We start from the raw sequence: 16,510 nt of genomic DNA on the forward strand, positions 1-16,510 counted from the left end.
TAAAATGTAAAGTGTCACATGAAGAAATTACCTTTTAATCTTTTGCTGTGTAAAAACAAATTAAGGGAAAAAAAAGTAAACATTATATAAAAGGCATCGCTCTGTCACCTCTCGCCTTTCTCTGGGACGGTCAACTCACAAAATTAAATCGAGGCACAGCCAGGCAAGGCGCTATAGGGTCGCCTCACCTCGCCTAACGCTTTAACAACACTGCATATAAGTATCAACACATTATAATGCACAAGGGGGAAAAAAATTAGTATGCACACTGAGAGGTTATAACTTCAAGATCAAGAAATTATGTGGCAAGGGAATTCAGGCAAGAACATATATCAAACATCATTACAACCAAAACCGCAATTCTGAAAATTCCACTAACCTTGACATTGATGATACAAGGTCTCTGTTGTTATTAGAGTGCAAAATAACACAAAGTAAGTTGTACGCTGCAAATTCCATGCAGCATCCTTCGATTCCTTCATCATACAGGGTTTTTAACTGTGATTGGCACTGCAACGAAGAAAATCAACCAAATATAAGCATCATGCGAATTAATTTATTATATCTCAAAGCATCATCAAATGAAGACAATCGAGAAAAAGCTGCTTGATTGTTTTAGATATCTGAGTTTTCAATGTGTCTCATGACCGTTAAATTTATGCTATTTAAGATTCCAAACTGTAACACGGCACAAGTTCCTACCTCATAAATCATGAACATGCGTAAGAACTAAGAAGTAAAACACCTACAATAATAACCATATCACGTTGGTCTAATAGTAGCAAACAGCAGCTAATGCTTAACATATAGATGGAAGAAAGGCTCAAAATGTAAGCTACAATTTGAATAAGTTGAATTAAAGATGACTGAGGAGACACATTACATGGGCACCTTCAGGCATCAGTTACACACTTTTCGGGTAACATATTTCTACACAGTTTCAGAACATTCAGCTAGTAAGCATCTTACAACAATTTTTTTTTTTTTTTTGGGTAATGATTACAACAGATATTATAATGGTCTTGAATGAGGCATACAGACACAGTTCTTCATACATACACTCCACTGCCAGCTGTAATGTCACGTTTAAAATGACTCTACTAATTCCTTAGAAGAAACTGAGCTAGCACTTAAAATAGAAAATGACTATCTCAGGAAGAAGACCAGAGACTCATGGATGCATGAGCAATGCATCAATACAGAAGTTGAAAGAGAATAAAATGGTTTTCAGCCATAGCACAAACCCACCAACCTGATTATACTCAGGCAAGTCCCCTACTTCCATTGCTAACCGAGCATGAGTTTCATACACCTGAAAATGAGTAAAATATAGGAGCAAACTATGAAAAGACCAAGGTTCTGATATACACACACTCAACTAAAATCAGAAAAGCTTTAATCGAAAAGATCATGAGCTTTTGAAATTAGAGCATCAAGCATACCTTAACTGTTAGCTGATTTTTTATTCGTTGTACGGTTAGATCTTGGCGAATAGACTTCAATTGATCACATTTATAAAGGTAGTTCTTCTGAGAAATTTGAACCATAAGCAGAGCTTTCTAGCACTTCTTCTGGTCTCACCTATTAAACAAAATAGACTTTAGCCAAAATAGTTGCATTTCATATACAGTCCATTTGTTACTTGGACCTTGCAATCTAAATATATATAAATATGACATTGATATTTACAATGGAAGGATCAGGTGCAGAAGTGAGTCGCAAATAACGTTTCTCAATTTCCTGGCAGGTCCCTTTAACAGTTAGTGCATCCCAGTCAATGTCTTCAACAGCCCTGCTTCCACCATCATCAAAGTTTTTGCAAAGCATCAAGGCACTAGCCCGTTTACTGTACAGGTTTCCAGCTCCAGCATTTTTTGGTTTGAAGTAATTAATTTCTGATTGATGCCCTTGTACTTTTTCAAAACGCTTAGAGCGATTTTCACGTTTCTTTTTCCTCAGGTGAATTTGCAAGCGCTATTGCACCAGAATAATAAGCTGCTAAACTTTGTTCCTTATCACTATCACTTGATGCATTGCCATTTTCGGCACTATTAAAAGCATCAGCAATACGCTGCTTCTTGAGTGGCCTCTGGGAACCCTTACTCAGAGTTTTCTGCTCAGATAAAGAGAACTTGAGGTCACTGAAAGCATCAACCTTGCTCTCAGAATTCCCAATTAAAGGCTGTATGGTGAGACAAGATTACTAAATCAAAACCAGATTTAAAGAACATTAATTGATTACAATACAAAATCCAGAAGCAGAAGTGGATTATTTAGCTACCTTCACACTATAACTACACATGAGAAGAGGAGGAAATAAAAATGTATACCTTTCCATCCCAACCACCATATTTTACATCATCATTACTGACAGTAACAGTTTTTTCAACCAACTTCTCCTCAGGTAAAGGCTCCCACCTACTTTTGGATCGTTTGCTTGGACTCTTATACTTCATTAATGACAGAACAGGAATTGAAGACTGTGAGCTCCTGTAGCCAACATAAATGTAGCAAATTTGTATTACTGGAATCCAAACAATGTGCGTATTATATTATCAATCCTAATAATTCCAAAGTGGTCAACAGACCCTAGATTACAAGAATTAAAGCCACAAGAATGAAGAGAAACACGGAATAACAAAAAAAAGACAGACAGAATACATACTCCTTGTTGGCAAAATCAGGGTCCGGTAATGGAAAAAGAGGCTCAGTATCCCAGTCTCGAGTGTGAAGTGCACCATCAGCAGTTGCCTTAGTAATAATCTAGGCAAAACGAAGAGAAATACTTGATACAAGTGGCACCAAAAACAAAATAAAGCACCACCAAAGCAAGAATAAAAAGAAATTACATGTGAGAATGTATCAGAAAATCCTGTTAGTGAAGATCAATAAAATAAATGAGTGGACAAGCAAATAATGCAACTTTCTTGAAACAACTTCGAGCAAATATAACCCCATTGGCAAAGCCAAAGAGCTACTGCAGGGGTAAGTGCAACCCCATGTGGATTTGGACTGATTTTGGAGTCCCATGTCTTAGACGCTTAGTATTAGTTTTAAGTCTATGAATACCTATATTTATAATCTTAATAAGTTTTTAGACAATAAAAGTTTCCTGCATTTGTTGCTCTTGGATTGTTAGGTGTGATGCCCATGGAACCCAGGGCAGGCATGAAGCCCAAGGAAGCTTAGCTGTGAAGCCTAAAACCTTGTTTACTGTTGACACTACCTTCACTACACTGCAAACACCCCTACGATCTGTTTTCCTTCTGCAAGTTTACTGCCTAGGTACTCTTGGTTATAAATTCAGGCTATTTACATAGTTTTCTACTCATTGAGGCCATTTAACAAACCCCAAATCTAGCCTGGATAACCAGCCTTGCAAGCTGTCCAACATCAAGAATGGTAGGAGCAACAGTAAAAGTGGCAATGCAAGAACTTAATCTTGAAAAAATTGACAAGTCTGGAACATCTATAGAATATTAATCATAATTATATTATATAAAAATTTCAAAAATTATTGTTCATTCACATAAACATCCAAATTTGCTCATGTGGTGTCTTATATTCAGTTCAAATTCCTGTATCTTTTAATGTATGTGCATGTGCTCATTCATTGCTTGTTAAGAAAGAAGTATTATTGATTGGTCCATCCTATTTATAGTTGCTCTTTATGATCTAGAACTTAAGCAACTAGATGTGAAGACAGCATTTTTGCATGGTGAGTTGGAGGAGCAAATTTATATGAGTCAGCCTGAGGGATTTGTCATTCCAGGTATGAAAAATCGTGTTTGCTTGCTTAAGAAATCTTTATATGGTCTGAAACAGTCTCCTAGGCAGTGGTACAAAAGATTTTATACATTCATGGTTTGTAATGGTTTTAATCGTAGTTCATATGACAGTTGTGTGTATTATAAGAAGCTTTCAAATGATTCCTTTGTTTATTTGTTGTTGTATGTGGATGACATGCTTATTGCTGCTAAAAGCATGTCACAAATTAACATTCTCAAAAAGCAGTTGAGTGATGAGTTTGAGATGAAAGATTTGAGTGCTGCAAAGAAGATATTGGGAATGGAAATTACCAGGGATAGAAGTGTTGGGAAGCTTTTCTTGTCTCAATAGGCTTACGTTGAGAAAGTCCTTAAACGTTTCAACATGAATAATGCTAAGCCTGTGACTATTCCGTTTGCTGCCCATTTCAAGTTATCTGCAAACATATCACCAAAAACAGATGAGGAGATGGAGCACATGTCTAGTGTTCCCTATTCGAGTACTGTTGGTAGCATCATATATGCTATGGTATGCACCCGACCTGACAATGCACATGCAGTTAGTGTTGTGAGTAGATGCATGGCGTGTCCTGGGAAAGAGCATTGGCAGGCAGTGAAATGGATTTTGAGGTAATTGAAGGGTACTACAGATGTTGGTTTAACATTTGACAGGGCCAAGATGAGTGATTTAGTTATTGGCTATATGGATTCAAATTTTGCAGGGGACTTAGATAAAAGGAGATCTTTGATAGATTATTTGTTTACTCTTTCTATAAGTGCTATCAGTTGGAAGGCAACATTGCAAGCTACAGTTGCTTTGTCTACCACAGAGGCTAAATATATGGCCTTAGCAGAGGCAGTAAAGGAAGTTTTATGGTTACAAGGTTTGGTAGGTGATCTTGGGTTGATACAGAACAAGGCAACAATATTTTGTGACAGACAGAGTGCAATACATTTCACAAAGAATCAGATGTACCATGAGCAAACTAAGCATATTGATGTCAGATATCACTTCATACGGGACATTGTATCTCAAGGGACTGTAGTTGTACAGAAAGTCTCTACACATAATAATCCAGCAGATATGATGACCAAGGGAGTCCCAGTCAACAAGTTTAGGCATTGCCTAGACTTGGTTGGTGTTTGTAGTGCTCAGTAATGCCCTTACGAGGTCATATGGCAAGACAGAGTGTTTTTGCGGTTATTTTGTTGATGATAGAGGAAATTCAAGCCAAGGGGAAGAATTATTATTTTTTGTGGCTTGAAAATTGGATATATTTTTTCATGGACCCGAACTGTGACCCGACTCAAAAGTTTCGGGCTACGACCTGATTGGGATAAAAAAAAAAAAAAAAGTGACAGCTTGTGCCTAAAGCCCACCACTGATCTCCTTGGGGATGAGGGGCAACGACCCCGCGATATGGACTAATATAAATATTGCAATATTCTATCCTTTGCGATAAAGTTGTAAGATATTCAGGAAACAGACTGAGGTTAGGGTTTAAGAGTTTTGATTGATTGTATCTTTCTCTTTTCATCATAGTGGAACTTTTTCTCTTGTTTTGCCCGTGGACGTAGACCTTACAGTTGAATCACGTTAAATCCTGTGTTATTTTTCTTCTCTTTTTAATACTGTGTGATTGTGCGATTTGTGTGTGTGCTTTAGATTTGTATGCTTGTTACAACACTTTTCTTCACCTTTGGCTGAAACCTCTCTATATGGGATTGCAATGCATAATAGTTTTTTTTCCTTTTGGACTATTCCCTTTCTTCATCTTATATCGAAGCCTCTCTCTCTATGGGACTGCAATGGATAATAGTCTCTTCTTCTTGGACTATGTTCTTTCTTCACCTTAAGCTAAAATCTCTCTCTCTTCATGAGACTACAATGGGCAAGAGTCTCTCATCATTGGCAAAGCCAAATAACCTCTCAATAATACTCCTATTTATAGTATTAGTCCTTTAATCCTAATCTAATTACGAATCCAACTCAACTTAGAAATGACACTATAATACAGAGTTTTAGTCTATTTAAGAAATAATTCTCCATTTTACGAAGGAATATCTCTTCCAATTAAATTAGAAAAATGTCTCTCAAAATCTACTAGAGTTTTGAGTAACCAATCTAACACGGCATTTTCTTTCTAATATATGTACCATATTTAAAGAATTTATGATTATCTTGATAAGGGTTTAATTATAAATATAACAATTTTCATGTCAAACCTATCTTTAGTAGGAAAAAATGGATGTGACATGTTTTCTTTGTCATCTTCCAGAAACAATATGCATAATGGGTTAGTTGTTAGCACCCAAAATCCATTATATCTATTTAAAAAATGATTTGCATTTTTTTGTGCAATGACAAAGGGTCATGACTGAAAAAAGTTAAAATGTATTAATGACTAACCGATCCCATAGGAAGGAGGAGATAAAAGTACCTAAGTGCTGAGAGTAAGTGCAGTATATATTAATTACAATTTAAAAAGCTAGAAATTTAAACTTGCTAAAATCAAAATTTTAATCACTCTTTCACCTAACCATTGAGGGAGAGTTTCCTTTTGGATCATTATCACTCAAGTCCAATAACGAAAATTTTGCTAACTTTTTTTGGATTTCTATGTTAATGATTCGATCTTTAGGAGAGGGATTCTCCATATTATTTGTTTAGTTCATTTACAATAAATCCAAGAGGTAAGCCATGTATGGGAGGCCAAATTTGGGATCCCAAAGAGTAAATTCTCTAGATTTGTGTATCATTTGTTTTTTTTTTAATATTTTTTTTACTTTGTAAAATTTCCTTTTCTGTAGTTTTAATTTATGCTACAAACGAAAACAATGATAAAAAGAATATGTTAAGTTAATTGATATGCAATTTTTTTATAAATAATTTTTTTTGAAAGAATTAAGTTAAATTTAAATAATAATAATAATTTTAATATCTAACCTGGAAGTAGGTAAAGTAACATTTAAGTAAAATTTTATAGAAAGGTTTTTTTAATTATTTTTCAACTTTTATAATTTTTTTATTATTTAAAAATATAATTTTTTCAAAATGTTTGAAGTTTTTAAAAATAAATCTTTTTAATTCATCGATTTGATTAGTTAGAAAATAAAGATTTTTAGAGATTTTAAAAAGCTTTCAAAAATTTTATTTTAAAAATCAGAGAATTTTCTAAACAAAAATGAAAGGTTTTAGGAACTCGAAAATCTCTCATTTCTTTGCATACCATGTAAATTAAAAAATAATTTTAAAAATAATTTTGGAACTGTTGTGCACTATAGAAACGTGTAAACTACAAAAAAATAAAATAAATACACAAAATACCAATATTTACGTGGTTCACCCTCTCAACATAGGGCTACATCTACGGGTATGCCATCTTCCACTATTATCAATAATAAATCATCAATTACAAGCTAATAGCTATACTACCCATCAACTTAATTACACCCAAGAGATCCCACATTATATCAAACTGCTCATACTAAATATATTAGTTAGTCCCTCTCAATCTCCTCTAGACATAACCCAATATATTTACTATTACAACACTACACCATAAAGGGTGTCTTCAACTATATGGGCAAGAGCCCTCTCACCAATGGACAAGAATCCCTTCCTCTTGAATTCTATGTCCTTTCTTCACCTTAGGCCAAAGCCTCTCTTCATTGCAATGGACAAAAGTCCCTCATCAATGGGCAGAGCCAAATCCGCAGCAATTGGCAAGGCCCCTCTCTACAGTGGGCGACAACCTCACTCCATGAGCTGAAAACCACTCTCTTCAATGGGTAAAAGCCAAATAACCTTTTTCATCATTCTCCTATTTATAGTGTTAATTCCCTCAATCCTTATCTGATTAGGAGTCTCACTCAATATAGAAATAATACTAAAATAAGAATTCTACTCATTATAGGAAATATTCCTCTATCCTATTGAGAAATATTTCTCCCACTCAAATTAGAAAAATATCTCTCTCTAAATCTCATTAGGATTTTAAGTCATAATTCTAACAATCTCCACCTTGACTCAAAATCTATCAACCATTGCATACCTCAAATTCTTGGCCACCACCATTATTGCATGTGCGATTTTCTACATGTCGCAACAGCTCCACCTTCAACCAAACTCACCAAGATCATCCCCATGCTCTGATACCAATTTGTTGTGCATCGCGGAAGCGTGTAAACTGCAAAGAAATAAAGCAAACACACAAAACACCAATATTTACGTGGTTCACCCTCTCAACATAGGGCTACATCCACGGGCATGCCATCTTCTACTATCAACAATAATAAATCATCATTACAAGCTCATAGCTATACTACCCATCAACCCAATTACACCTAAGAGAACCCATACAACATAAAACTGCTCATAGTAAATATATTAGTTAGTCCCTCTTAATCTCCTCTAGACATAACCCAATATATTTATTATTACAACACTACACATGGGCAAGAGCCCTCTCACTAATAGACAAGAATTCCTTCCTCTTGAATTCTATGTCCTTACCTACTTTAGGCCGAAACATCTCGCGACCTCCATGAGCAAGTGACCCTTGTCAATTTGCTGAGCCAAAAACTTATCAATTGACAAATCCCCTCTCTACAATTGGTGACTGCCTCACTCCATAGACTGAAAGCCACTCTCTTCAATGGCCAAAAGCCAAATAATCTTTTCCATCATTCTCCTATTTATAGTGTTAATTTCCTCAATCCTTATCTAATTAGGAGTCCTACTCAATTTAGGAATAACACTAAAATAAGAGTTCTACTCATTATAGGAAATATTCCTCTATCCTATTGAGAAATATTTCTCTCAATCAAATTAGAAAAAGATCTCTCTCCAAATCCCATTAGGATTTTGAGTCATAATTCTAACAGTAATCATTTCAAAAAATAATTTTAAAATCTAAATTAAAAAATTTTTAATTTGCTAGTGTATTCATATCAAGTTATGAGAGAGAAGATTCATCCTAATAAATTTTCATTTTTCTTTTCATTTTGAAGAAAAAGGTGAATAAAAATATTAAAAAGAAAAAAAAACACTTTTACAAGGCAAAACTGATCAACATTACAACAGTGGCATTAATAAGGGTCTGGCTTAATAAACAAATAAATATAAGATAGATTTAAAAAAAAATGTGTAAAATTTAGGATTTTTTAGGTTATTAGGGCATAATTTAATAATAAAAAATTATCTTGTCAAGATTTTAGAAAACTTGTTATTCTATAGAACCAAATTTTTAACCACTCTTTCACCAAACCATTGAGAGAGACTTATTTATAGGCTAATTATTATCTCGTCCCTTTATTCAATGGTTGCCTCCAGATAGCAAACGTTGATGGATCTTCTTTGGAGAAGCTTGGTCTTGCGACTATTGGCGGGGTTCTTGGTGATTCTATGGGTTACTTTTTATGGATTTTATCTAAACCTATTGGCATGGCTGATTCTAATAAAGCAGAGCCAAGGAAATAAAGGCTTTGGATTTGTTATCTGCTACTTCACACCTATGTTCTAACATTATTAGTATTATTGTTGAATTAGATTCGACAACTACACTCCCTTGGGTTCTCAATTCGGATAGCGCTCTTTGGAGATTATCATCAATTTTAAATGGAATTGCTTGTCTTCAAGAATCTTTGCTATCTGTTTCCTTTATCACACACTTATAGAAGGTAACAATGTAGCGGATTCTTTAGCCAAAGCAGGGGTGTCTCAGTTTCAGGATTTCGTTGCCTTGTTATAGAAGTTTGGTTTCATCTGGTTGGATTGGTTTGTATTTTAGCTTCTGTTTTGGGAGGCTCTTAATTAGTTGGATCAATCTTCTTTGCGTGCTTTTCAGCTGCATCCTTTTTTGCTTTCTTTTTGATTCATTGTTGGCGCCTCTGGTTTTGGATTTTCATATTCTGGTTGATGGTCACTACTTCTCCTCATTTGATAGATTGTGCAGCAGGTTCTCGTGTGGTTTTTTTATTTGTTGGCTTGATGCCACTAGCTTTAGCCTGCTTGATCTTTGTATGCTTTGGATTTCGATTTGCTGCATTCTTTAGACTGTTGATCTGTTGCATTTTTTGCTCTTTTTGTCTTATTGATGATCTTGGTCTGTATGTTCTTTGCTTCAATGTAATTCAGGTCCAAGTTTTTTCACTTACCATGCAATCTCCTAGGTTGGTTTTACGGGGTTAGCCTATTGGTTACGAGGCTAAGTTTTTCATGACATTTTATTATCCTTAATAAGATTTTGCTTATCAGAAAAAGTCCAAGAACTAAAGCTTGGTCGGGTTGGAAATCCAAATCAACTATTCATCCAATTCATGTTTACATTTAAAATTGGGAAAATTCTTTTAAAATTAGGGAAATTCTTATATGCACCCAGTTGTATATGCCCACCTAATTAGAAATTGACATATAATTTAAAATTATGGTTTCTATCTAAAAATTTCTTTTTTGTCTTCAAAAAATAATTTTAATATTTAACCTATTGCTATACCTTAAATTAAACAACCAAATTAAATGAGATACTATTACAATTTTTTTTTAAAATATTAAAAAAATATTTTTAATTATCACATCTTAATTTTAGAATCATTCCACAATACTTTTAAATTCCAAATTAAAATTTTCTAATAAGTTGTTACTTGTTTCATTAATATTAAGTTCACAGAATAAAGAGAGCCTAATGTAAGAAGAAATTTCTGAACATTTATCTCACTTTCTTCATTTAATTAGGCTACTTTATGTACATAAATTAGTCATCAAAGAATGTTTCCTAAATCGACTTTCTAAAGTTCGATGGAAAGAAATTAAAGCATACACTTTGCCAAAGCTGGGTTATTGATTGGAAGATACAAATTATTATTTTATAATGATTTATGAATTGATTTGTGAAAAACCAAATATTGCATTAATTACGGTTTATATGAATTTATTATATTAATTTAAATTATTGAAGCTTTTATTAAAAAAATTTCTTTTTAAAAAAAAAGTCACAACACGATTAACAGTTCAAGAACAGAATTCTTTAGAATGTGGAGTGAAATAAGTGTTTGCAAGTGAAAACAGTGGATCTAAAACATCCCATTTTACTACAATTTTCAAGTTTAGTGTGGGAATGAGACCACAGAAGTTAGGAAATTTCTTCTATGTATAAATTAATTTATAAATCTAGCCAATCAGAAATTATAATCTTATATATAATAGGTGCAAAATTCTTGTTTAAACTAAATCCATCATAAATTTATTATACAAATATGTGGGTAATTGAGGTAATATTTAATTGGATTCGAGATGGATTTGGTTATTGAAAATGTTAATTAGATTTTGATTCGAATATAGTAATTTTTATGGGTACTTTACCTATTTTCATCTCTAAACGTAAACTTAAACCTAGGTGTGGTGGGTATGTTAAATGAAAAAATTTGTAGAAAATACATAACATACAAAAACAAAAAGGGAACAATCTGCAGAGATAACAAAGGAAACAAGGGAGCAGCTGTTGCAATAACTAAGGGCAGAGCATGAAGACCTTACAAGTCTTTATTTATAACAGCATAAATTAAGAAAAACATACATCAAATGCCTAAAACTAAAAAGACCATGCCTAACAAGGCATCTTCTTCTTCTTCTCCTACTTGGCTGTGGTATAATATTAAAGTAGCCAATGACATACATAACGAAAACTGTTGACAAAAAGCTAGAAGGATATCCAATCACTGCCATTTCCCATGAAAACCATGTCTCCCAACTCTTGCTTTTCTTGAGCTTTCCATCTTTTAGCTTTGGTTCAGAAGGCAACTTCCCACATGATACTTCAAATTGCATTCCACACAATCCAATGTTGTTGGCATAAGAATTTGGGTCATTCAACCAATCCATCTAAGGACCACCTGGTATGCAACCCTCCAATTTATTTTTACTCAAGTCTAAGTAACTCAGCTCAAAGAGATTTGCCAATGTGTAAGGAATTTCACCAAAGAGATTGTTGTGTGATAAATCCAAGCTTTCTAAGCTTTCCAAATCACCAAAACTCAAAGGTATTCTTCCAAAGAATTTGTTTTGTGATAAGTTCACTGACTTCAAATTTTTCAATCCACCTAAACTGTCAGGAATTTCACCTGATAATTGATTGTTAGACAAGTCAAAAAAGCGTATAGTTGAAGGTTTTTATTTGGTAGACTTCGCTTTGACTTCTTCCAGAAGACTTCCAAACTACGCAATAACAAAACAGTTTGATTTGCTACCGTAATTGCATGAATCAAAAACCCAGTGTTAGGAAAGATATTAATTTGACTTATGATGCTTGAAGAGATACTTGATGAGAAGTCATGATGATTGACCATCCCCGAAAGATTTCCTAAAGTATGTGGGATTATTCCGCTAAGGTTATTATTGCAAGAGAGATCAAGTATTTGAAGAGCACTAAGACTTGATAAATTAATTGAAATTGAGCCTTCGAACGAATTATTTCTAAAATTCAACATTTGAAGAGAAGACATCTGTGAGAGAAAATTTGGGATTTCACCTCCAATGTTGTTGCCACGGAGATCAAGGTAATAAAGCTGGTTGAAATTTGAGAGGTTTTGAGGCAAGACATGAGAAAACTCATTTTGGCTTAACACAAGCACTTTTATGCCCAAAGGAAAAGTCGTAGGACCTGACCAGATAGTTTATTGGATGAAAGATCCATATAAAGCAATGATGAATTTTGATTAAATATTGGAAATTTATTGCCTGAAAATCTATTGCTTGACGAGTCCAGCAACACCCAGTTCAAGCATATTTGAGATGGATGTAGGAATTGATCCAGAGAAATTATTACCTGACAACATGAGTATCCTCATTTCATTGGCTTGACCTATAGTATCTGGCGATAATCCTAACAAGTTATATTTGAAAGTACGAGGACATTAAGAGACTGAGATTGAAATAAGTGAGGTGGCAGAGAACCTGAAATCTTGTTATTTGATAAAAGCAAACCTGAAAGATCACTTTGAGCTAACCATTAAGGGAAGGTTCCTTCAAGGTTATTATCACCCAAGTCCAAGAAAAAAAGCTTGATCTGGTTGGAAATCCAAATGGGAATTTGCCCTGCAAGATTGCAAGATCTCAATGATAGTCTGTGTAACATGCTCCTCGGTGATATTCTCACATTTCTCAAAACAAGTTTGTTTCCCCCAGGATTCAATAGTGAAAGTGTGCTGAAATTGAACAACCATGTTGGGATCTCACCAGATAACAAATTTATCTCCTAAATCAAGACATTTTAATTGTTCCATCTTTCGAATTGATGAAGGGATCTCTCCGGACAAATTGTTGTTATCTAAGAACAGATATTCTATGTTGGAGAGGTTGCCAGTCTCAGCTGGTAACTCCATGTTGAGAAAATTTCGTCCCAAATTCAAAAACCCTAACCTTTTCAAATGGAATAGCGATGGTGGAATTGCTCCAGAAATTTTGTTACTGTAAAGTGACATCGCAACCAAATTAGAGAGGATTCCAATCTGTGTAGGAATCGATCCATGGATTAAGTTATAATCCAAATTGATTGTCGCCAGATGCCATAAAGAAAACAAATGGGGAGGAAGGGAGCCATTGAAACTATTTCCATCCATGTCAAGGTATTCAAGGCTACTTATATTGGCAAACCCAACTCTCAGGATTTCACCATGTATATCATTTTTAGAAATGTCTAGTGAAATGAGTGTTTGCAAGTGAAAAAGTGGAGCTAAAACATCAGATGTCACTACTTTTTTCAAGTCTAGTGAGGGAATGAGCCCAGACAAGTGAAGATGAGTAACCTTTTGCGAAGTACAGCCTACTAGTCCCCACTGACAGCAATCAGAAGTGAAGTTGTCATTCCCATAAAGCTCCATGTTAGAAATGGAGGAAGAGTTTCCAAGCAACAGAAATTTGAAATGGCGGAGGGCTTCTTTCTGATAAAGAAGGACAACAAAGAGAACGGGCGACGAAGAAGAATATGGAAAGGAAGAGTTTCCAAGTAACAGAAATTTGAAATGGCGGAGGGCTTCTTTCTGATATGGAGGACAACAAAGAGAACGCGCGACGAAGAAGAATATGGAAAAGGGTTCAAACAAAAAGCTTAGTTTGGCCATTCTTATGTTGATTGCACTTCCTTCTAACAATTCCATGCATACTTGTAATCTTTAGTTCTTGACACCATTGGCTTCCTTTTCTGCAGTTGACGCCACCTTTTTCAAATTTCAACGTTACCGATTAAACACTCCCATCCACAGCCAAGAACATGTTTCTTGCTTCAATTATTTCTTTAATTAGTTGCGTGGGTTTGGGGGAATGTCGTTTAAAATAAGTTTCTTATAACCCATTATTATATTTGCAAAGAGACAAATTATTTATTTAATTATACAACTTATGAAATGATCCTCTCTTATAATTTATTTGCTTATATTTAATTAAAAACAAGTGAAAGACACACTATTCCTCTTTACAATTACAGTTCAAATCTCAAATTTTGATAATAAAAAGTATTTTCATTTGATAAAAAAATATTTTTTATTTAATTGAGTGTGCTAAATATTAAAAAATATAAAAAATATTTTTAAAAATATTTTTCACAAACAAATGGAATTTTATAAAAGAAATACAATCACAGCATTTTTTACATTTTAATTAAAATAATGAAAATTAAAAATTATAGATAAAACTTAAACTTTTTGATATAATGATTTTCTTTTATTAGCTACTGTATCATAGAGATGAAGGCAGACACTTTTTGATTCTAAAGTTTGATGGAAATTAAGAAAGTCACTTTTCCAAATTATTATTTTATAATAGCGAATGAAATGGTTTGTGAAAAATAAACATTGACGCCCTAGAGTGAGTTTGATGTGTTCAACGCATGGGTTATATAAAAATAAGAATTCTATTCAAATTGATTATGATTTTATTAGCGATTCATTCTTGTCACTAATTCATCATATGTGCATGTGTTTTATCTATTGAAAAAAAATTTATTTTATTAATCTAAATTCTTCTTCTTTATGTATAAGAATAATATTAATCTAAGACTATTTCTTTTATGAAAAATATTGTTTTAAAAAATATTTTTAGAAAATACGGTTCATATTTATTGTATTAATTTAAATTGTTCTTTTTCATATATATATATATGAACATCATTTTGTACATAATGTTAAAATAATAAATAATATCGAGATAACATATTTAGACATCAAAATAACATATAATGCAATAAATAATATATATAATGTCATGATGCATAATAATATTATAAATTAGCGTATTAAAAATTTTAGATTATAAGTTCTATGCATATTACCATATACGGTCGTAAATAATTAAATATTGACAAAGCAACTCCTCAATTGTTCCAATTCTTCAAGCTTAACTATCTATTTTAGTAATATTATTATTTTTTTTTAAATTTAAAGTTATGTTATTCATTTATTAACTAATTAAGTTATATAATAATAAATTATAAATTATTTCTCTTTATTTTTATAATAAAAATTAAATTTGAATATAATTAGTTTATTATATGTTAATGATAAAGATATGATATTCATTAGTTTGCTTGGAAGAGGTTATGTTTTAAAAAGGAGGATGGTGGATTGAGTTTCCAGAGTAATTTTATAGTGGGACGGTAATTCCATGTAAGTAAAATTAATACATAAAATATTAGGGGTGTGCAAAAGGTCGGTTCGGTTACGAACCGAACCGAATCGAACCGATAAAACTGAAAACCGAAAGTCAAAAACTTTAAAAACCGAACCAAACCGATTAATAAGAGAAAATCGAACTGAATCAAATCGATAAATATCGATTCGGTTTGATTTTAAACCGATCAAACCAAAATTTATAAAATTTCATATTTTTAACATTAAATCTAAATAATAAAAACATAAAAACAAAAAAAAAATAGAAATCAAAACTCAAAAATCTTAAGGTTCGGTTTGGTTTTCTTTGATTTCGGTTCGGTTCGATTCGGTTCGATTCAATTCGGTTCGATTTTTTTATTTCCTTTATATATTAATAATTTCTGTTCGGTTCGGTTTTTTTATTTTTTTATGAAAATAACCGAACCAAACAGATTAATCGAAATTATCAAAATTATAAACCGAACCAAACCGATTAAATTTTAAAACCGAACCGATTGAACCGAATTAAATCGGTTCGGTTCGATTTTTCGATTTAAACCGAAAATTGCTCTCCCTTATAAAATATTATAATCAATTGAAAAAAAAAATTTGTATAGTGATTACACTTCTGTAGGATCCACTTATATATCTGTATATTATTTTAATTGGATAGATTATTTTATATGGAATCACAGTTACATCTTATAATTCTCGGGTTTTAGAGACTTTCACTGTTTTATAATTGCCATGTTGGAAAAGCAGGGTTGAAAATTTATTTCTGATCCACAATCTCTTCTATGTAGATGTTTTAAAGCTAAATGTTTCCTTACGGGAGAGTTCTTGGAGGCTTCTTGCAGGTCTAATCCAAGTTTTGTTTGGAAGTGCATTTAGCATTCTCAAATGTTATTAAAACATGGAATTAGATGGAGTGTTGGGAATGGAAACTCTATTCGAGTTTGGGATTATTCGTGGTTGCCTGATGATCATCATTTCTGGGTTGATTCTTTTCTGGTTCCAGGTTTGAAGGTTTTATGTGTTCGGGATTTATCGTCTGAGAATGGATTCTCTTCTAAATTGGCTTCGTTACAAGGCATTTTCCA

At 33.1% G+C, this 16,510-nt stretch overlaps 1 protein-coding gene and 1 pseudogene across 1 annotated transcript; both read right to left on the bottom strand.

The window, feature by feature from the left end:
- Positions 1-276: 276 nt before the first annotated feature.
- On the bottom strand, positions 277-11,649 carry LOC131182160 (SAC3 family protein A-like; annotated as a pseudogene).
- On the bottom strand, positions 11,650-13,886 carry LOC131182161 (receptor-like protein 46). The gene is made up of 5 exons (XM_058150822.1): positions 13,186-13,886; positions 12,808-12,971; positions 12,593-12,649; positions 12,296-12,427; positions 11,650-11,888 (listed from the first exon to the last, which is right to left on the bottom strand). The coding sequence occupies exons 1-5, from the start codon at positions 13,884-13,886 to the stop codon at positions 11,650-11,652; spliced, it is 1,293 nt and encodes a 430-aa protein (XP_058006805.1).
- Positions 13,887-16,510: the final 2,624 nt, after the last annotated feature.

Source organism: Hevea brasiliensis, chromosome 8, assembly GCF_030052815.1.
Source record: "Hevea brasiliensis isolate MT/VB/25A 57/8 chromosome 8, ASM3005281v1, whole genome shotgun sequence".
NCBI lineage: Eukaryota > Viridiplantae > Streptophyta > Magnoliopsida > Malpighiales > Euphorbiaceae > Hevea > Hevea brasiliensis.